At 46.6% G+C, this 22695-nt stretch overlaps 1 protein-coding gene across 1 annotated transcript; it reads left to right on the top strand.

Annotated features, from left to right (window-relative positions):
- TCFL5 (transcription factor like 5) lies at nucleotides 1-22693 on the top strand. The gene is made up of 6 exons (XM_037810997.1): nucleotides 1-615; nucleotides 819-1005; nucleotides 1290-1452; nucleotides 2983-3229; nucleotides 12436-12577; nucleotides 21926-22693. The coding sequence occupies exons 1-6, from the start codon at nucleotides 89-91 to the stop codon at nucleotides 22046-22048; spliced, it is 1389 nt and encodes a 462-aa protein (XP_037666925.1). The 5' UTR covers nucleotides 1-88; the 3' UTR covers nucleotides 22049-22693.
- The last annotated feature ends 2 nt before the right edge of the window (nucleotides 22694-22695 follow it).

Here is a 22695-nt window from a genome sequence, read left to right as displayed (position 1 = left end):
GCGGGAGCCGGCGGCGGCGGCGGGGCCCGGCGCGGAGGGCGGCGAGCCGGGGCTGAGCTTCACCGCGACCGACCTGAACCTGGTGGAGATGACGGAGATCGAGTACACGCAGCTGCAGCACATCCTCTGCCCGCACGCGGAGGCGCAGGCGGCCGACGGCGAGCTCGAGACGCGCCTCAACTCGGCCCTCTTCGCGGCGGCGGGCGGCGCGGGCGCGGCGGGGCTGGCGGCGGGCGCGGCGCCCGTCTACCCGGTGCTGTGCCCGCCCGCGCTGGCCGCGGACGGCGGCTTCGCGGGCTCCGCGCCGTGCCTGGGCCACATCGACTTCCAGGAGCTGCGCATGATGCTGCTGAGCGAGGCCAGCCTGCCGGTGGCCGGGGCCAGCGCGGCCGAGAAGACGCCGGGCGGCGGGGCGGGCGGGGGCGCGGAGGCGGCGGGCGCGGCGCGGCCCAGGGCGGCCGAGGGCGCGGGCAAGGAGGGCGCGGCGGGCGACGGCGCGCCCGAGGCGCGGGCCAAGCCTGCGGTGCGCGTCCGCCTGGAGGAGCGCTTCAACAGCATGCCGGCCGAGCCGCCGCGCGGCCCCGAGCCCCCCGAGGCGGGCGTGGCGCTCAGCAAGTGCGTGCCCGGGCGGTGCGGCGCGGCGCGGGGGCCCCGGCAGGCCCCGAGGGACGCGAGGGCGGCGGCGCGCGGCCGTCGGCGCTGGGCTGAGCCCCCGGAGCTCTCCCCGAAGTTATCGGGGTGGCGAGGGAGGGAGGCGGCTCGGGAGCGCGTTGGCGCGTGTCCTTCACGCGCTCCTGGGCTTTCTTTTGTCTCGGCAGTTTGGTGACCCTTATCCGCCACCCGTCTGAGTTAATGAATGTTCCTCTTCACCAGCAACAAAACAAATGCACAACGTTAGTGAAGAATAAAACTGCTGCCTCCACGACGGCTTTGCAATTCACATACCCACTGTTTCCTACCAGCGCTTGCTCCGCGGGTGGCAACGCTGATCTTTCGCAGGCACAGGTGGGGAAGAAGATCTGGGGCGTCCCCTCTTCGGTATTAAGTGAATGGTAGTTGTCATTTTAGTGAGTCCTCAGGATTCTGTTTCTTCCATTGAACTTCATGACTTAGAATGTGGGAGTACTTACGTTTTGGGGGATTATTTTACAGTCCTGGGGTACCCCGGGCTCTTTAATTTGCCTACTCATAGCTTTGCTGTGGCTTCTGTGGAAGTGAATTTTATTTGTGCGGCTCGGGGGAGGATACGCCCCAGCTGATAGAATTGCTGTTGTTTTCGTGTTTTCCAGAGTTCTGGTAATTCATGTTCTATTCTTGAGGCTGCCAAGCATCAGGACATGGGATTACCTAGGGCCTTTTCTTTCTGTTATCAGCAAGAAATTGAATCCACCAAACAGACTTTGGGTAATAGAAACAAAGCCCTTCCGGAGCAGGTTTGGATTAAAGTAGGAGGTAAGATACAGCCCGGGAGGTGGTGTGTCCCCTCGAGCAGCGCTGTCCCTAACGTCTGGGCCGGTGGGGAGGAGGGGGAAGGAGGTGGCTTGTGAACGCGTGAAGTTTTCTGTGGGGTGTGTTATAGGTTAGTGATCCCTCTTCCCTCCGAGTGCTCATAGTCATCTCCCTTGGAACGTTTTCCTGACTGTTGAACATCCTGATTCTACTTAGTTTTGCATTTGGGGGTTGCCTTTTCTTCATTGTAAACTCAGTGAGCAGAAACATGGTAGAGTCAGATCAACTTTCTGTGATCTTCAGGTTACTCAAAGCTCTTAATAGTTTGGTGTTTTTGTTTGTTGGTTGGTTTTTGTTTTTCCTTGTTTTATACTTTGTGAGTGAGGCAGGAGTCTGAAATCTGCTAAAAGCTTTAGGAGTGGTGAATAATTGATCAGTAATACGTCTGCAGCAGGGCCAAGGATTGAGTTGGGAGCAAGAAGCCATAAGGTGGTTCAGAAAGTTTTAGAAATAAAGAAACTGCTGAAGGCAAACTCTGCTAACCTTGAAAGTTGACTCTCAATCCTTTCCTCCCTGGAAAAAAAGTTTATCTTTTAAGTTATCTGACAAAATAGGAAGTTATCCCACAAAAGCTCACCTAAGCTTTTCAGGAGCTCGGGAAGATTGCTCCTGCTATCCCCTTCAGTTGTCTCTCTTACCCTTGTTATTATGGCATTTTATGCAAAAATGTATGTTAACATTTGTAAGGTGTGAAGAGGAGTGTTAAAATAGCCCTGTCTGACTACACAGCTTAGGGAATAAAGTATTACCAATATTTTGAGTTCCACTGTGTCTGGCTTGAAAGGTTATCAACATTCTGAAATGTGTGTTAAGCGAATCCTTTCCCCAGAGAATTTGGCTTTGCCTGGTGTACTGAAATGCACACGGCCACATGTACCAATGGGATGCCTGCCGTTCCTTGATGGGAGTTTGACATATTTCTGAAGCATATATAAGAGCAGTGATGCCATTACTTCCTTGGTGTGGTGAGCACATTTCATCGTAGGCCACTTTGGTTTTACTCCCTTTTTGGGCCTTGCAGTTAGAATATCAGATGTCACGTTAGAATAATTGTATATAGAGAAAATCTTTTTTGGAGGAAATATTTCCAGCTTTTGTTTCTTTATATCATAAAAATTGAACAACATGGTTTCTGTATTCAAAGATAGATATTGGAACACCTATTAAGAAGAGTAAAAATAGGGGATATTTTGACAAGGTTGTATGCATTGTACAGGACCCAGGGGGTTTTTTAGTGTATTTGTACGTTCATGTCCCATCCCGTGGCCAGCGCTGGGCCTGGAGCTTTGTGCTGCCTGCTCGTGACTCTTCTCGATGGCTGCAGTGGTACAGCTCTTTCTAGTTGGTTCTCTGTGCCACTCACCCAGTAACGTTTGTATCTCGGATTGAAAATGGCAGAAAGTATATTCATTAATGGGAATAAGTTAAGAAGGATGAAAAATTTAAATACTGCTTTTTCCTTCTTTTGCAAAGAAGAAGCGCTATGTAAACAAGCAATGAATAAGAGGAATCGGAGTAGAATGCGTCAGTTGGACACAAATGTAGAACGAAGAGCCCTTGGAGAAATTCAGAATGTGGGTGAAGGCTCAGCAGCCGCCCAGGGCGCCTGGCAGTCGGCGGAGCCCTCGCAGTCCAACCTGGGGGAGCAGACCCAGAGCGGGCCGCAGGGGGGACGGTCTCAGCGCAGGGAGCGGCATAACCGGATGGAAAGAGACAGAAGGTAACGTGCCACTGATTCAGTGAGGCCAGTTCATGTACACTTATGTTACGAATGCAAGTCCATTGCAGGAAAAGCAGTTTCTGTGTTCAAAGGGAGGAAAAGGAGGGCAAGAGCAAACATTAACTCAGTTCTGCTAGGGGAGATCGGGGACCCGGAAAACCACCCCAGGTTTTGTGATTTATTACAGCCAAAGGATACGCAGTGAAATGAGCGAAAGGAAAAGGTGCAGGAGGCGAAGACCTGGGGACACGAGGGGCAGGTTCCAAGAGTCCCTTCCCAGGGGACTCGCACCAGATGTTCGTAACTCCTTCAGCCGCGAGCCAGCCGTGGCGACAGGCGTTACATGTTGCCAGCTGGGCAGCTCAGGGGAGTCAGGACCCGGGTTTTTATTGGGGCCCGATGGAGTGGGAACTCTGCCCGGCACGCACCTAAATTGCAAACTCCCTGAAGGAAAGCAGGTGTGTCGCGTAGACCGCGTCGTTTGCACAGTTTGGGCACAGCGGCCCCTCTTAGCAGATCATGGTGTGAGCCCTCCAGAGTCCGAGATCCCAGGCACCTGCTGAGGGCCCACCTGTCCCTAGGCCTGCTGAGGATGGCAGTCAGGCCTGGGACACTGGCTCTTTTCCACCCACTACGTAGCTTGCTTTTGCCAGGTTTACTTGGCTCTTTTACGGATGTTGGGTTTAAAACTGTTATTTAAAATCCACCGCACTCTGGATTTTGTGTGTGCTGTTCTTCTGTGTGAATCAAAAGTTAGTTAACTTTTCACTGTCACAGTTGGGTTTTTATTATGTGTCATTTTTTTTAATGCAATAACTTTTTTTTACTTTATCAAAAAATTTAGAAAAAAGAATTCAAACAAAACAAAACAAAGGAATAAGAGAAACAAATAATCTAAAATAACTGCATTGCTTCCAACATGTCCCTCTCATACCCCAAGAAAATTAATAAACCTTAACAAAATGAATAAGAAAAACAAATAATCTAAAATAACTACATTGCTTCCAACATGTTCCGACCATACCGAAGAAATTTACAAACCATAATCATTCCTGAGCATTCCCATAACATTGAGATTACCCTCAACATCTTATCTATTCTTACTAGATTATCGTTCCCCCTTCTCTAGTTGCTTTCTATCTTTATGTCCCCTACATTCTACAATATAAAATATTTATTTTACATTTTTCAGAGTTCACATTAGTGGTAACATATAGTATCTCTCTTTTTGTGCCTGGCTTATTTCACTCAGCACTGTGTCTTCAGGGTTCATACATGTTGTTATTTGTTTCACGACCTCATTCCTTCTCACTGCCACGTAGTATTCCATCGTGTGTATACACCACATTTTGTTTATCCACTCATCTGTTGAAGGTCACTTGGATTGTTTCCATTTCTTGGCAATTGTGAATAATGCCGCTGTGAACATTGGTGGGCAAATGTCCGTTCGTGTCACTGCTTTCAGATCTTCTGGATATATACCAAGAAGTGAAACTGTTGGATCGAAGGGTAACTTGGTATCTAGTTTCCTAAGGAACCACCAAACTGTCCTCCAGAGCGGCTATACCATTATACAGTCCCACCAGCAATGAATGAGAGTTCCAATTTCTCCACATCTTCTCCAGCATTTGTAGTTTCCTGTTTGTTTAATGGCAGCCATTCTAATTGGTGTGAGATGGTATCTCATTGTGGTCTTAATTTGCTTCTCCCTTGTTCCGGTTTGCTAGTGCTGCCTTTCTGCAAAACACCAGAGATGGACTGGCTTTTATAAGAGGGGGTTTATTTGGCTTCACAGTTACAGTCTTAAGGCCATAAAGTGTTCAAGGTAACGTATCAGCAGTCGGGTACCTTCACCGGAGGATGGCCAATGGTGTCCAGAAAACCTCTGTTAGCTGGGAAGGCACACGGCTGGCGTCTGTTCCGGAGTTCTGGTTTCAAAATGGCTTTCTCCAAAATGTCAGTGCCAGCTTCCAATGGCCATCTTCAAAATGTCTGTCTCAGCTACAGCTCTGCGCCTCTTATGTCTAAGCTTATATAAGGCTCTGGTAAACTAATGAAGGCCCGTGCTGAATGGGTGTGGCCACACCTCCATGGGAATACTGAACCTAATCCACACTAACTCATCTGCCCCCACAAGATTGCATTAAAGAATATGGCTTTTTCTGGGGGACATTATAAACTGGTACATCCCTAATAGCTAGTGAAGATGAACATTTTTTCATGTGTTTTTCAGCCATCTGTATTTCCTCTTCAGAGAAATGTCCTTTCATATATTTTGCCCATTTTATAATTGGACTGTTTGTATTATTGTCATTGAGTTGTAGGATTTTTTTATATATGCAAGATATCAGTCTTTTATCAGATACATGGTTTCCAAATATTTTTTCCCATTGAGTTGGCTGCCTCTTCACCTTTTTGACAGATTCCTTTGAGGTACAGAAGCCTTGAATTTTGAGGAGTTCCCATTTATCTATTTTTTTTCTTTTGTTGCTTTTGCTTTAGGTGTAAGCTTGTTCCGGTTTGCTAATGTTGTGGAATGCAAAACACCAGAAATGGATTGGCTTTTATAAAAGGGGGTTTATTTGGTTACACAGTTACAGTCTTAAGGCTGTGAAGTGTCCAAGGTAACACATCAATAATCGGGTACCTTCACTGGAGGATGGCCAGTGGTGTCCGGAAAACCTCTGTTAGCTGGGAAGGCACGTGGCTGGCGTCTGCTCTGGAGTTCTGGTTTCAAAATGGCTTTCTTCCAGGCTGTTCCTTCCTAGGCTTCAGCTCCTCAAAAATGTCTCTCTTAGTTGCTCTTGGGGCATTTGTCCTCTCTTAGTTTCTCCAGAGCAAAAGTCTGCTTTCAGAGGCCATCTCCAAAATGGCTCTGTAAGCTGAAGCTCCTCTCTCAGCTCCTGTGCCTTCTTCAAATGGTCCCCCTTGGCTGTAGCAAGCTCCCTCCTTCTGTCTGAGCTCTTATATAGTGCTCTAGTAAACTAATCAAGGCCCACGCTGAATGGGCAGGGCCACACCTCCGTGGAAATTATCTAATCAGAGTTATCACCCACAGTTGGTTGGGGCACATCTCCATGGAAACAACCTAATCCAACTTAACACTAATACGTCTTCTCCCACAAGATTGCATCAAAGAACATGGCTTTTTCTGGGGGGCATAATATATGCAAACAGTTACAAAGGCTTAAGAAGCGACCTCCTAATACTAGGTCTTGAAGATATTTCCCTACATTATCTTCTAGGAATTTTACGGTACTGTTTCTTATGTTGAGGTCTTTGATCCACTTTGAGTTAATTTTTGCGTAGGGTGTGAGGTAGGGGTCCTCTTTCATTCTTTTGGATATGGATATCCAGCTCTCCCAGCCCCATTTGTTGAAGAGACTGTTACGTCCCAGTTCAGTGGCTTTGGGGGCCTTATCAAAGATCAGTTGACCGTAGATCTGGGGGTCTATCTCTGAATTCTCAACTCTGTTCCATTGATCAATATGTCTGTCTTTGTGCCAGTACCATGCTGTTTTGACTACTGTGGCTTTATAATAAGCTTCAAAGTCAGGAAGTGTAAGTCCTCCCACTTCATTTTTTAGAATGTTTTAAGCAATTAGAGGCATCGTCCCTTTCCAAATAAATTTGATAACTAGGCTTTCCAAGTCTGCAAAATAGGTTGTTGGAATTTTGACTGGAATTGCATTGGATCTGTAGATAAGTTTGGGTAGAATTGACATCTTAACGACATTTAGCCTTCCTATCCATGAACACGGGATATTTTTCCATCTGTTTAGGTCCCCTTCTATTTCTTGTAGTAAAGTTATGTAATTTTCTACATATAGGTCTTTTATATCCTTGGTTAAGTTTATTCATAGGTACTTGATTTTTTTAGTTGTTCTTGAGAGTGGAATGTTTTTCTTGAGTGTCTCTTCAGTTAGGTCATTTCTGGTGTATAGGAACATTACTGACTTACGTGCTTTAATCTTGTATCCCGCTACTTTGCTAAATTTGTTTATTAGCTCAAGTAGCTGTGTTGTCAATTTCTCAGAGTTTACCGAATATAAGATCATATCATCTGTGAATAATGACAGTTTTACTTCTTCCTTTCCAATGTGGATGCCTTTTATTTCTTTGTCTTGCTGGTTACTCTGGCTAGAACTATATAGTGTTGAAATATAGAGGTGACAGCGGGCATCCTTGTCTCGTTCCTGATCTTAGAGGGTCGGCTTTCAGCCTTTCACCCTTGAGTACTGTGCTGGCTGTGGGTTTTTCATATATGCTCTTTATCATATTGAGGAAGTGTCCTTCAATTCCTACCTTTTGAAGTGTTTTTATCAAAAAAGGTTGCTGGATTTTGTCAAATGTTTTTCAGCATCTATTGAGATGATCATTTGACTTTTTCCTTTTGATTTGTTAATATGTTGTATTACATTGATTTCCTCGTGTTGAACCATCCTTGCATGCCTGGAATGATCCCACTTGGTCATGGTGTATTTTTTTAATGTGTCTTTGGATTCGATTTTCACGGGGTTTTTTTTGTTTTTTTTTTTTTTTTGAGAATTTGCATCTACATTCATGAGGGAGATTGGCCTGTAGTTTTCCTTTCTAATACCTAGTTTTGGTATTAGATTGATGTTAGCTTCATAAAGTGAGTTAGGTAGTGTTCCATTTTCTTCATTTTTTTAAGAGTTTAAGTAAGATTGGTGTCAGTTCTTTCTGGAAAGTTTGGTAGAATTCCCCTGTGAAGCCATCTGGCCCTGGGCACTTATTTGTGGGAAGCTTTTTGATGACTGATTGGATCTCTTTGCCTTGTGATTGGTTGACTGAGGTCTTCTATTTCTTCTCTGGACAGTCTAGGTTGTTCATGTGTTTCCAGGAAATTGTCCATTTCCTCTACTTTGTTGGCATACAGTTGTTCATAGTATCCTCTTATGATTTTTAAAATTTCTTCGGGATCCGCAGTAATGTCCCCTCTCTTGTATTTTGTTATTTTGGGTCTTGTCTCTGATTTTGTCAGTCTGACTAGGGGCTTGTCAATCTTGTTGATCTTCTCAAAGAACCAACTTTTGGTTTTATTTATTGTATTTTTTTTTCTTTCTGTATGCTGTGTCATTTATTTCTGCTTTAATCCTTGTTATTTCTTTTCTTCCACTTGGTTTAGGATTAGTTTGCTGTTCATTTTCTAGCGTCTTCAGTTGTTCCATTAGTTCTTTGATTTTGGCTTGCTCTTCCTTTTTAATGTATCCACATAGAACTATAAATTTCCCCCTCAGTACTACGTTCGTTGCATCCCATGAGTTTTGATATGTTGTGCTCTCGTTTTCATTCATCTCTAGATATTTAGCAATTTCTCTTGCTATTTGTTCTTTAACCCACTGATTGTTCAGGAGTGTGTTGTTTAACCTCCAGATATTTGTGAATGTTCTAAATCTCTGGTGGTTATTTACTTCTAATTGTGTTCTACTATTATCAGAGAATGTGCTTTGAATAATTTCAATCTTTTAAAAGTTATTGAGGCTTGTTTTATGCCCCAGCATGTGATCCATTCTGGAGAACGTTCCGTGGGCACTAGAATTGGGGATGTAATGCTTTATATGTGCCTGTTAAGTCGAATTCACTTATTACGTTGTTTAGGTTTTCAGTTTCCTCATTTGTCTTCTGTCTGATTGATGTATCTATAGGAGAGTGATGTGTTGACGTCTCCTACAGTTATTGTGGAAACATCTATTGCTTCCTTCAGTTTTGCCAGTGTTTGTCTCATGTACTTTGGGGCACCTTGATTGGGTGCATAGACATTTATGATTGTTATTTTTTCTTGTTGAATTGTCTCTTTTGTTAATATATAGCATCCTTCTTTGTCTCTTATGAGATCTTTGCATTTAAAGTCTATTTTATCTGAGATTTGTATTGCTACTCCTGTTTTGTTTTGGCTGTAGCTTGCATGGAATATTTTTTTCCATCCTTTCACTTTCAATTTCTTTCTGTCTCTGGGTCTAAGATGAGTCTCTTGTAAGTGACATATTGATGGCTCATATTTTTTAATCCATTCTGCCAATCTATATCTTTTACCTTGCCTTTCTTTGTTTCTGTCTGTAGGGCTCACTTTAGTATCTCCAGTAAGGCAGGTCTCTTGTTAGCAAATCCTCTCAGCATTTGTTTGTCTGTGAAGATTTTAAGCTCTCCTCAAATTTGAAAGAGAGCTTTGCTGGATAAAGAATTCTTGGCTGGCAGTTTTTCTCTCTCAAAATTTTAAATATGTCATACCCCACTGCCTTCTTGCCTCCATGGTGGCCGCTGAGTAGTCACTACTTAGTCTTATGCTCTTTCCTTTGTATGTGGTGAATTGCTTTTCTCTTGCTGCTTTCAGAACTTGCTCCTTCTCTTCAGTATTTGACAGTCTGATCAGAATATGTCTCGGAGTGGGTTTATTTGGATTTATTGTGTTTGGAGTTTGTTGGCCATCTATGATTTGTGTATTTATGTTGTTTAGAAGGGATGGGAGGTTCTCCCCAACAATGTGTTTGAATATTCTTCTGAGACCTTTATCCTTCTCTTCCCCCTCTGGAACCCCAGTGATTCTTATATTTGTGTGCTTTATGTTGTCCATCATACCCCTGTGATCCATTTCCAAATTTTTAAATTTTTTTCACTATTTGTTCTTTTGTGCTTTTACTTTCCAACCTACTTTCTTCAAGTTCGCTTATCCATTCCTCAGCTTCCTCTAATCTGGTGCTATGTGTATCAAAAATCTTTTTAATTTGATCAACAGTTTCTTTCAATTCTCTAAGACCCTCTATTTTTTTATTTACTCTTGCCAATTCTTCTTTATGTTCTTCTAGGGTCTTCTGGATGTCCTAATCCATGGTATTGGTGTTTGTTATTTCTTCTTTCATTAATTTCTCCAAGTTCTGTATCTCCTCTGGCTTTTTAATTTGGGCGTTTGTGTTATCCGTGTCTTCTGGTTTCTTCATATGCTGTATAATTTTCTGTTGTTTTTGTCCTCTTGGCATTTGCTTATCTTGATAGGGTTCTTTTAGGAGATGAAAGCTTATTTAAACAATTATCTATAATTTGACAGAGCTACAGCTTGGTGCAGTGCACTTTCCCTGACCTACCAGCAGACGGTGCTCCCAAGCCACCTCTTATCTTCAATCCAGAGCTCCCCAACTTTGTTTATACAGCACGTGGTGGTCCAGTCAGTGCACCAATTTTCCATGTGCAGTGGGGACCGCCAGCCCTGTCGGTGGGGGTTGTGCCCTGTGCACTTGGGCAGGGAAGAGGCTTTAAGACCCAAAGCCCCCAGCCATTCCCGGCAGGCATCCTCCCCTTCGGCTCAGACTCCACTCAGTCCCCCTCTGCTGTGCTTGGGTTAGGGCTCCTAGCACTTCCGTGCGGCTCCCCTGCCTCTCAGCTGTGTGCGCCCTGGGCTTCTGCGGAGGAGGAGAGTGCGCCTTCGGAAGCCAGCCGAAGCCCAGGTCCCCTTGAGGAGTCTCCTGACCGCAGAGCTGTGAAGGGGTGGCTTCCAGCTCACTGCAGAGAGGGTTGCACAGGACTTGGAAAATAACCCACTTCCGCGATCATCTGCCTGCTGCCGTGGCTCGTTCCTGGCTCGGGCTTTTAGCTGCGGTTGTGCAAAGGGCTGTCACCCACGCCAGTTACCGAGGCAGGTGCCCAGGGCGTGGAAGGCACTCCCCACCGCGCTCAGCCGCAGCGCTCGCTGCCTGGTCCCCGGCCGTTTTCCAGGTTTTACACTAACCCACTTCCAAACAGTCTCTCGGTTTCTCCCCATTGTGGCGCAGCTCCCGCTCCAGCTGCCATTTCCCTGGCGGCCTCCGGATCAGACACTCACACGACCCCGAATGCAGTCTCTCGGTTTCTCCGAGTGCACCGTCACTATGGATTTAGATGTTCTTGCACAGCCGTGGATCCCTGGAACCGCTGTCCTGGAGCACGTTCTGTCTTTTATCTAGTGTTTTTCACGGGAGAATTTTGCTGTGTCTCCTAATCTGCCGTGTTGGCTCCCTCAGTCCTTTACTGGGCGCTGCTGGGTGCCAGTTTTCCGTTCTAGGCTCAGGAAATACACTGAGCGAGACAGAGTCCTTTTAAGCTCCAGTGTTACACTAGGGCAGTTTTTATTTTTAAAAGGGTGTTTTAAAGAAGACAGATAGCTTCCTTATATGTGTGTGCAAACACAATCTAACTGAAGGAATTTCTTGAACTCAACTGTGAGTTACAAGGGGCATTTTTCCTCCTCTGACATTCATTTACCAAACATTTATCGAATACCCAGCGTGTGAAAAGCTCTGTATCCTATGCTGACAGTACTCGTTTGGACCCTAACTCTGCCATTTCCCCACGTAGCAATCTTAGACAGCTTCTTGACCTCTCTGGGCCCGATTTCCTTGTCTGTGCCACAGGTCACCCCACAGGCTTGGATTAGAATTAAATGAGGTGACGTGTAAAGAGTGTTTGCTCAGAGCTGCAGGTTGGAAGACGCCTTGTCGATGCTGGATGTCAGTGTGTCCACCCTAGGGCGGCTCTGCACTTGTCAGTATGCGGTCGTGGTCAGTGAGGGCCGTGGTATATGAACTTGCTCAGGGCCATCTTATTTGGGACGTTGCATGTTGCTTGAATGTAATGTTTAACACTCTAAAGTGTCTAATAATAAAACTCAAGTTATGATAAAAAATGTCTCTGAAAGGCTGGGTTTCAGGATATTACAGTCTGCTTTGAGTCAGGGCCCCTCGGAGAATCTGCAGGCTGTGAAGGAACTTGGTTCCCAGCTAAGGGCTCAGCACAGACGGGGCAAGCGCTGATGAGCCATCAAATGAAGGAACAATCTGCTCGGAAAAATCACATGCACAGGATTTTGCTTCCAGTTTCGAGGGGTTGGGGACCCATCCCTGCTCTAGAGACTTGAACTTGGTCCTTTCTCCTGGTCTGTGAGAAACAAACAGGGGACCCTCTGGGAGGGCACCGGGCTTGGGGCCTGCATGGGCCCGTGGACCTGCCCAGCCTTTGGCCGCTTGGGCGCCTGAAGGTGCCGTCATTCTGGGAGAGGAGCGCAGGGGTGGGTGTGCACGTCTTTGGGGTTAGACCCGAGTGCTCTGGGCTGGGCTCCGAGGCACCAGCCCCTTGGAGCAGTGAGCTGAAATGTGTCCTTCCACCCGTTTCTTCTGCTGCGGTTTCTCTCTGATTACCTTGGGTTTTGACTGTAGGCGCAGAATCCGCATTTGCTGTGATGAGTTGAATCTTTTAGTCCCGTTCTGCAATGCCGAGACGGATAAGGCGACGACTCTTCAGTGGACGACAGCGTTCCTGAAATACATCCAGGAGAGACACGGAGACTCTCTTAAAAAGGTTAGCATCTAATTACGCCGGGTGGATTCTCAGGATTTTATCAGTTTTACTTATCAGTGTTCTTCTTTATCATTATTTCCCTGAGACACCTCAAACTATCCTTTGTTTCCTGATTCCAGTATCAAATGCTAAGTCCAAAATGAAAGAACTCTACTCATTAATAATGTGACTTGTCATTTATTAAAGAATCACAGCCCAGATTTTCTTGCTAGACTGTGGTATGTAAACGGCTGAGCTGTCACATGTGGGTCACACTCTGAGCCCTCTCTGTATACAGCATCTTGTACTAGGCTGTGAGGGTTTCAGAGACCTGCAGGCTGTGGTTTTTGTCCTCAGAAAATGTGAATTGGTGAAAGGGGCAAGAACAAGAATAGCCAAAAACGGCAGATAAATGTCACATGAGCGGCCTGGAGTCCAGAAGCTCCAAGAAAGCGTTTGTGGCCAGGTGGCGAGGGAAGCCGGGGGCTTCAGAGCTTTTGGGCTGCTGTGCGTGGTTGAGCACTGCCGCCTCGATCCATTCTGGATCCCAGCTGGAGAAGGTGGTTCCTCGTCGTGCTGGATGCTTGGTCGCTCTCCGTCAGCCCCGGGGGTTCAGGGGACGGAGCGCTGGTCTCTCCGGGGGTGGCCTGCGGCACGCCACCCCCAGTCCCAGCCTCTGGGTCCTGGTGGTCAGGCGGGCGGCCCTGGGAAATGAAACCCGAGGGTCCTGGCTTAGGCGCCAGAGGATTTCCACAGAGGCTGGTCCTCATCCTCGCTGTTGAATGGCGGCTCGCAGTCTCGACTCCAGCGGGACGCTGCTGGGGAGCTGGGCTCAGGTGGGCACCGTAGACATGGAACCTTCTTTTAGAAGAGCCGCACCAGGCTGGGTCCGCGTGGGCCTGTGCGGGCTCCGACCCCGGCAGGGGCCGCCTCCGGCTCGGACCTGCAGGATGAGCCCACCTTGTCTGTGTCCCCTTCCACCTTCTCCCTGCACGGACATCGCATGTGCTACGTTACTTCAGTGATTTCCTGTTTTCATTGTACACTGAATAGCATTTTAAACCAGTACTTTTTTTACATCCAGTTTACTCTATGCGTACCACGTATGGTTATTTATTACAATTGCTCTTTAATATTTCTTAGAGGTAGATTATTGACTTGTTTTAATAAAATGAAGTTTTTGTGTTTTAAAAAATTGTGTGTCTATTAATTGCAGTGAATGTAATTTATTCAAATATGACTAAGGCATTTATAATTTGTAAAAAAAAATGTCACCTTTGTGTTGCTCAAAGATTAAATAGATTAAAAACACTGATGTTACGTTTCACATGTGTATTATGCTTCTTGGGCATTTCTGAAATTTAACTACATTGAACTTGTAGATTGTCCTGATCGGGCTGAAGTGAATTTGATTAGCCATTTGGGGAATGAGACAGAGCCAAGCATGGGCATGTCGGGCTCTTTCCTTCGCAGCCACCGCCCCCTTACTTGCATGAGTGTTTTGTGCCTTAGATGCAGTGCATGAGGGTTCTGAGAGGTTTTCCTAATTTATTATAATCCTCACTCATTCACATCTGTCCTGGCCCAGGCGGGCACTGGTGGAGACGCTGGGGGTACTTTGGATGAGAAGCCCCTGCCTGATGAGGCAGGGTGCGGAAGGGGCTTTGTTAGGTGGTGCTGGGGGCGGGGGCACGTGGGCAGCCACTGGCCAGGCCTGCTGGGGAGGGCCTTCGGGTCGGGGTGCACCGCCACGTTAGGTAGCAGCAGTGACACCAGCTTTGCTGGAATCTGGTGCCAAGGGGGAAAGTGATGTGAGATGCGACAGGAGAGCGTGATGGGCCTTGGATGGGTGGGAGTAGCTGGGAAGGCTGTCGGCAGGAAGGTCCCTGAGCCCCCGTTAGGACTGGACTGTAGGAAGGAGCCCGGGCTCCGGAGGCAGCCACAGCAGCTCTGGCGGGGGCGGCTTGGCCAGTGCTGGGCGCAGCCTGCAGCTTCGGGGTGTGTTTGTTGGCGGTGCCGGATGTGGGCCTTGGTGGGAGAAGAGGAGCTGGGGACAGCGTGGGGGTGGTGGTGGCTTGAGCTTCTTTGCTGTGGTGCTCGACTGAGATGGGAGGGTGGGGAGGTGCGGGGTTGACACCTGCTTCAGATGCTGTGTTGGCAGTGCCTGGGACGCGACAAGTGCCCACAGTGGCCGGGGACATTTGGGAGTCAGCAAATAGGTGAACCCTCGTGCACTTGTCAGATGAACGCAGCACGAACATTTGCCACATTTACTTCTCACACACACACACACACATACACATACACATATTTGCTGTACGATTTTCAAAGCAAACTGTGGACCTGAACCTTGGCCTCTTAGGTATTTCTGCACACATCTCCAAAACCAGGCATTCCCCCACATAACTCTCACTCCTGTCACACCCCGCAAAGCTCCTCTGCTATCCAGTCCCCACTCAGATTGCCCCAGAATCTTTCAAAAATGACTTTTATGGCTGTTTTCCCCCCGAGAACTGAATCCAGCACTGGATTATGCATTACATCCGGTTACGTTGCTTAAGTCCCTTTAACGCGGGTGGGACACGCTTTAATCCCACCCCACACCCCTCCCAGTTATTTTATGTCATCGATGCTTTGAAGCGACCAGGCCAAATGTCTTGAGTGTCCTGCATTCCAGATTTATATAACAATTTATTTATGGCAATTTTTAAATTTTTATGTAATTTCAAACTTACTGAAAAAATTGCAGGACTAGGACCAAGAGCGCCTGTATGGCCTGGTTGCCACATCCACTGGGGGCCGGCGTTCGTCCCCCTTTGCTCTCTTCGTGTCTGCCTGTTTTTTTCTGAACCACTTGAGAGTAAGTTGCAGACGTCCCACCCCTTTTACCTGGTCCTGCAGCGTGAGTTTCTCAACAGTAAGGATATTATCCTGCACAAGCAGACTACAGTTCTCAAAATCAGGAAATTTAACGTTGATGCAACTCGACCCAGTTCATAGTTAATGTTTGGATTTGGCCCGTTGGCCCAGTACTACCCCGCAGGACTCTGTTCCCGGGCAGGCTCCAGCCTCGGACGCCCCGTGGCATCTGGCTGGCATTTTACATTCGTGGCTGGGAGCCTTGGAAAGGCTCTTCAGGCCACGAGGCAGCCACGCCGGCCTCCCCGCCCGGTCCCTGCCTCCCGTCCCCCCAGCAGGCACCCACCCGTCCCGCCCTGCCCCTTGTCCTCCGCGCCATGAGAGCCAGCCCTGCTGGCACCTTGGGGACTGCTCTGTCAGCTGCGTGCCACTCCCTCCCGCCCCTGGATCCTGTGTCCCTGCCAGGGACCCCCGTGGCGCTTCCCACCCCACCCCCAGGTCCGTGCCCTCCCGCCTCCTCCTCTCCCCCACCACAGAGTCAGGGTGCCCCGGCTGAGCAGGGAAAAGGCGGGAGGGCCCCCCCACCTGCTGTGCGGGGGCCCCAAGTCCAGGCAGGAGGTCCGCTCTGGTGGCCATGGGAGGCTTGGCTTGGGGGGGCGGCAGGGGGCAGGGGCACACCTCTGACCTCTGGTCCTCCCTGGGCCGCCCGCCGGCTCCCCGGGGCCCCTCGTGTCTGCCCAGTCGCCTGCCCTTGGTCGGTGCCCCCGGTGGCTCCCAGGAGGGCTCGTCTTCTCCTGTCCACGAGTTTATCCTCCTGTCCTCGTGTCATCAGTTTAGTGGGGTTGTGGGAGGCAGGATTAAAACACACATTTCTGGTTTTGAAGCCCCCCTGTTCCTTTCCTGAGCCTCTTTGAGCCTCATTCTCCTTCCTGTATGTGGAGGGCTCCTGCCGGGCTCGCAGGCTTTCCAAGAGCCAGCTTGTGCTTTGTTGAGCCACTCTGTTGTCTGGGCTGTGTGTGTTTTTTCTATCATATTTTTATTATTTAAAAACTTTACTTTTATTCCTGTTGTTTTTTCTTTTTTTAAAAAAAGTTTTAATTTTCTGGCATCTTGAGTTGAAAGTTTATTTCATTTATTTCCAATCTTTTTTATTTGCTAATCAATGCATTTAAAGCAAATTTCTACCTTAGTGCTGTTTTGAAAATATCCCACAGATTAGAATGTAATGCTTTTGTTGTCTGTCAGTTCTAAAACAGTTGTCTGTCAGTTCTAAAAAAAAACTTTTATTTTCATCTTCAAAACATGAATGATCTGGAAGTAGGTTTTAATGAATGATCTGGAAGTAGGTTTTTAAATTTCCTGATACGTGGGGGTTTCTTTGCCTTTTTAAAAACAGCTTTTTGTCAATTTCTGTTTTTATCATGTTGGGTCAGTGAAGATGGTCTGTATAAGAAAGCTGTTTTTTTAAAATTTGTTGGGACTTCCATTGTGACCTCTTATGTGGCTAATTAAAAATTGTTCCATGTTTATTTGGAAAGAATGTCCAATCTTTATTTGGAGACTTCTCTATGTTTATTAATTAGATTAAGCCAATTAATTGTGATCCACCTGCGTAAGCCTCTCCCACTAGGATTAGATTTGCCAGGTCGCTGTGGGACGTGCTCGGTGTTTGCTTTACGTATTTCATGGTTTTGTTGATGTGCCTACAAATTTAGGTCTGTTCTGTCTTCTCGACGAGTGGTTTGTTTTCTCAATTTGAAGTATTCCTGTTTTAAGTCTTCTGCCTTACCTGATGTATTACTATACCAGCTTTCTTCCTCTAACTTCCTGTATATTTTCCTTGCATATAATTGGAACCTGCTCTCTTCTGCCTAAGAAACATGTATTTACTATTGACAGTAATGCGTATATCGACCTCAAGATGTATTGGTTAGGTCGTTAGGTTGTAAAAATCCCTTGAAACCCAGTTATTTCAACTATGTTTTGTTGAAAATACATGCTTATTGAGATGTGTCATGGTTGGAGCTTTATGTATGACAAGATGCAGTCCGTTCCTGTGGTGTGATCCCATCGCAAATAGGACCTTTGGAGGAGGCGACTTCAGTCCTGGGGTGCCCGGCTGAACGAGGCTGGGTCTGAATCCGATGACCGGAGCCCCGTCGGGAATTCACAGAGGGGCAGCCCGAGACGGGGGCCGGCGGAACTTGGAAGGGCCGAGTGCCCGGCCACGTGGCAGAGGGGCCGGGACCAGGGGTGGCCGCAGCCGGCCCCGGAGCGCCCGTGTTCAGGGGGGAAAGCGTCGCCTGAGGACGCCTTGATTTTGGACTCCTTCCAGCCTCAAAACCGAGACTCAGTGAATCCCCATTGTTTAAACCAACCCGTTGCATGGCATTTGCTCCAGCAACAAGGAAACTAAAATAAGTGAGTGTGGTAGCAATTAGCAAATAGCTCTGCATTCCTCTTCCGTTTGCCCTTGGCTCAGCTGGGGAAGACTAAAGAGGCTGCTGGTCTCGTTTTAGCCACCTCAGCCCCCGGTAAATTGTCATATCCCTTGATCCCAAGGGGACCCTGCGAGACCTGGACAGAATTACAGCTTATCCCCACCCTGGCAGAAGACTCAGAATAGAGATGGGCACCAAGGAGTTCGCCTCGACACCACGTGGAAGTTGTTAGAAAGTCTCTCAAAGCACTTTCTTAGGCCAGAGAAGTGATCGTTCTCTTGTTTTTGACTCCCATTTAGTTATTCTAAAAGGTAAATTCTCACTTGCCAAATATAGGCAAATATTTTACATTTGGGCTTTGGAATTATCAAAATGTGGTTCACCTTCAGTTGCGTTAAGATCCCACAACCTTTTGAAGTTTGGGAAGAAAATTGGAGTTCTGTGTATAAGCAGATACGGCTTCTGAGTCGTCGCAGCGAATGACGGAAGGCTTCGGTTGGGACAATTGTGCCCAGACAGATGCCTGTACTTCCCCTCCTGGGTGTGAGTTAGATATAAACCTACTACAGCCCAATGATAAAAAGACAACCCAGTTAAAAAAATGGGCAAAGGACTTCAATAGACACTTCTCCAAAAAGGATATACGAATGGCCAAAAAGCACATGAAAAGATACTCAGTATCATCAGTCATTAGGGAAATGCAGATCAAAATAATAACCATTTCACACTCATGAGGATGGCTGTCGTCAAAAACAGACAATGACGGGCTGACAAGGATGTGGAGAAATTGGAGCCCTGGTGCACTGCAGGTGAGAATGTAAAATGAGGCAGCCTTTGTGGAAAACAGTTTGGTGGGTTCCTCAAAAAGTTAAACCTGGAGTTACTATCTGACCTGAAAATTCCACTTCTAGTTCTATCCCAAAGAATTGAAAACGGAGCCAAACAGACTCACACAGCAGTGTTTACAGCAGAATTATTCACAGCGGCCCCAAGCTGGAAGTAACCCAGGTGTCCATCAGCAAACGAACGGAGACACAAGTGCGGCCGGCACTTAGACTGGAGCATCACAGGGCCGCGAGAAGGAATGAAGTTCCGACAAAGTTCCGACACACACTGCAACGTGGGTGAAGCTTGAGAATGTCTTGCAGAGTCAGATAAGCCAGACACAAGAGGGCAGGTGCTGGATGATTCTGTTTATGTGAACTACCAAGAATAGGCAAGTTCATAGAGACAGACGGTAGATTGGGGTTACCAGGACGTGGGGAGGCAGAATGGGGGGTTATTGCTTAATGGGTGCAGAGTTTCTGTTTTGGGTGATGAGAAAGTTTGGAAGTAGAGCTGTTGGGAGCACAACATTGTGAATGTAATTAAGGCCATGGAAACGTGTACTGAAAAATTATTAAAATGGCAAATTTTCAGGTACATGTTTTATCACAATAAAAAATATATATAAACCTAGCTTTAATTGTGTCAGAAAGCTCTGCTTTAAAAACAGTTCCCTAGGAAAATATATATATAGGAGTAAAAGTGTTGGAGAAAACATGGTGAGAGGGATGATGCCTCACCAATATGGACTAACTACAATGTGTAAACTCAGAATGGAATCTTAGAACATAGCCTAACGTGGACACAATAATTGTAATAGTCCCTAGATTGTAAGGTCTTACAGCAGTTAACTCTATCCCTGAATTGTAATGCCTGTCTCTAAACTTTGAGATGCTGATCCCTAGCGTATAACCTGATGGGTCTCTGGAACAATGCATATCTCTGAGACACCTGAAACTCAGAGCTAGAGCTCGGCAGATATGAATGTCAGTATTAGTGCATACAGCCACTGTCAGAAAAAAAAAAAAAAAGCTGAAAAAGAGCCCAGACTTCAATTAGTGATATGAATGAAGCAGGTCTGGTTAAGACCAGGGCAAGCCAAAGGATAAAGGTTGAAACTGATTGTGTTTTAAAACTTCAACTTTCATATGAGACCAAGGGAAGAGATATCTATTTGGTACAGGATCTAAATTTTCTAAACGGTACAACTCTACAGTCGATTTGTTCAAACACCACAATTGCATGGAACTTTGAATAGGAAGTGAGATACGGTAGGTTAGTATAGGCTGGAGTGAAATAGTGACACATCCTAGAGTAATTTGGGCAGATAATAAAAAATATATTTACAGCCTCCCCCTCCCCAGCCCCGAGGATCTGGGGGAAGGTGTGGATGTGTTGGACATCCTCACCTGGACTGGTGTTGATGTTGTTACAAACATTGGGACTGGCGGTTTGATGTGCTGAGCCCTCGAGCACGGGACTTGCCCTTATGAAGCTCATTACCACAAAGGAGAGTCTAAAGTTGTATGTAATGGTGCCTAAGAGTCTCCCCCTGAGTACCTCTTTGTTGCTCAGATGTGGCCCTCTCTCTCTCTAACTGAGCCATCTCAACAGGTGAACCTGCTGCCCTCCCCACTATGTGGGACCCGACTCCCAGGGGTGTAAATCTCCCTGGCAACGCAGAGTATGACTCCCGGGGATGAATGTGGACCCGGCATCGTGGGACTGAGAGTATCTTCTTGACCAAAAGGGGGATGCAAAATGAGACGAAATAGATTCAGTGGCTGAGAGATTCCAAATGGAGTCGAGAGGTCACTCTGGTGGACATTCTTATGCACTATATAGATAACACCTCTTAGGCTTTAATGTATTGGAATAGCTAGAAGTAAATACCTGAAACTACCAAACTCCAACCCAGCAGTCTGGACTCCTGAAGACAATTATATAATAATGTAGATTACAAGGGGTGACAGTGTGATTGTGAAGACCTTGTGGCTCACACCCCCTTTATCTAGTGTATGGATGAGTGGAGGAATGGGGATAAAAACTAAAGGACAAATGGGGTGTGATGGGGGGATGATTTGGGTGTTCTTTTTTCACTTTTATTTTTTATTCTTGTTCTGGTTCTTTCTGATGTAAGGAAAATGTTCAGAGATAGATTGTGGTGATGAACGCATAACTATGTTATCATACTGTGGACAGTGGATTGTATATCATGGATGATTGTATGGTGTGTGAATGTATTTCAATAAAACTGAATTTAATAAAAACAAACAAACAAACAAACAAAAAACAGTTCCCATGGACATTTTCTAACACACACGAAAGTGGAAGATGGTGACGAGCCCGTGTCCCTGCAGGTCAGCGTCACTGTAAGGTCGTCTGTACCTGTCCGTCCTCCCGCCCTCACAGTTTGTTTCCAAGCAGTTCCAGGTACCTTTCATCAACACTTCTCCGAAAAGAGGAGCAGCCGTCTAACAGCATAACCACGTCACTCTCCTTTCTCAGTCCTAAAAGCAGAACCCTTCTTCAAGAGCCATCTTACGTTCAGATTTTGCCAGTTGGCTCACGAAAGTCTTTTTACAGTTGGTCTGTTTGAATCAGGATCCAAAAGTTGCATTTGGTTGATAATCTGTTAAATATCTTTTGATCTGTAATAGGCCTCCCTTTTTTTCCCCCTTTATTCAAGAAGCCAAATTATTTGTCATTTGGGATTTCCCACATTCTGCGTTCTGGGTTTGTGTGTTCACAGTAGCATTCCTGTACGCTGGTGACCTGGAGCTTTGGGGAAATTCAGATTGGCTTTCTGGCAAGAACTCGTGTCGGGTGATGCTGTCCGTGTGCACTCACCCTTCAGGAGACGCGGGCCTTGTGGACTTTTTGAAGGGTTGGCCTTGGTCTGGACTCGGGGTGGTGAGCTCGGCTACCGGCTATTACAGCTGGGGCCTTAAGACGACAGCCATGGCTCCTTTTTTTTTTTTTTTTTTTAATTTAAGAATGTTTTACAGTATTGTCAGCAATTTGAGAATTCACTGGAAAAGCAAATGAAAACACATGTAAGGTGTATCTGCTAGTTGAGAGAACACTGGAATCTCACCCGCGCCCCCTTTCAAGGGGGCCATGGTTTTGCCGGAAGCGTTTTACAGGGCTCTGATTTTCAGCCTTTGCCGTGCTGAAGAGAGCCGCTTTCTTAGGCTTGTCGTGTCTGTGAACGCAGCGTGTTGACAGTCGCTTTCTACCTTAGGAATTTGAGAGTGTGTTCTGTGGAAAGACTGGCCGAAGGCTCAAGTTGACCCGACCAGACTCGCTGGCGGCGTGTCCCACGCAGGAGGCCCTGCAGAGCAGCCCGGCCATGGAGCTGAAGTGACTGAGCCGAGGTGCAGCCCACGGAGAGCGTGGCTTCCGGACACACCACGGACACTGTCCGCAGCCCTGGAGCCCCGCGCTGGCCGTCCCCCCACACCGACTCGGCTCCCGCTGAGGGGCTCTGGCAGGGACTCGGGAGCACATTTTGTGAAAATGTCTGTCTAGAGCAAGGCATGTGTCCATCAGTGTCCTCTCAGACCACCTGGGGATGAAGACCTCTTGCCAACAATTAGTAAGTACTTTTCCAATTATCTGTCTGATTCCATCACGTTTTCTTAACATGATAACTTCAAAAATTAACATCCTTTGTAATTTGTTTAGTCTTAAAAGGTACATTGCTTTTCATTTATTTTCTTTATATTTTAAATATGCCCACTTAGCAATTGGAACAGGTTAAATTGTTTTTAACTACAAGTAGTTTGGAAATTTTATTTAATTGCTGTTATATCACTCCCCTTTGTAACTCTTTCATCATATGGTACTGTTTTGCAAAATGCAGTACTATTTTAAACTTTTTTGCTAGAAATTTTCCAGAGACTTCTTTTAAAGCTGCTTTTGTCCATAAATGAAATATTGTCACAGTCGATCGCTTAAAGCCCACATATAAGAGTCATTACTTTGTATGTAATAAACAGTAGTGTTTGGAAC

Source organism: Choloepus didactylus, chromosome 19 (assembly GCF_015220235.1).
Source record: "Choloepus didactylus isolate mChoDid1 chromosome 19, mChoDid1.pri, whole genome shotgun sequence".
NCBI lineage: Eukaryota > Metazoa > Chordata > Mammalia > Pilosa > Megalonychidae > Choloepus > Choloepus didactylus.
The sequence above is the reverse complement of the archived record's forward strand: the minus strand, read 5'-3'. Positions and strand labels throughout refer to the sequence as shown.

Bases quoted from the DNA above. Each gene is read 5' to 3' on its own strand.
- TCFL5 (XM_037810997.1), top strand. From the start codon at position 89: ATGACGGAGATCGAGTACACGCAGCTGCAGCACATCCTCTGCCCGCAC. The intron at 1,006-1,289 runs GTGGGGAAGAAG...CGTGTTTTCCAG, and splicing joins CTGATCTTTCGCAGGCACAG to AGTTCTGGTAATTCATGTTC. The intron at 3,230-12,435 runs GTAACGTGCCAC...TTTTGACTGTAG, and splicing joins CGGATGGAAAGAGACAGAAG to GCGCAGAATCCGCATTTGCT.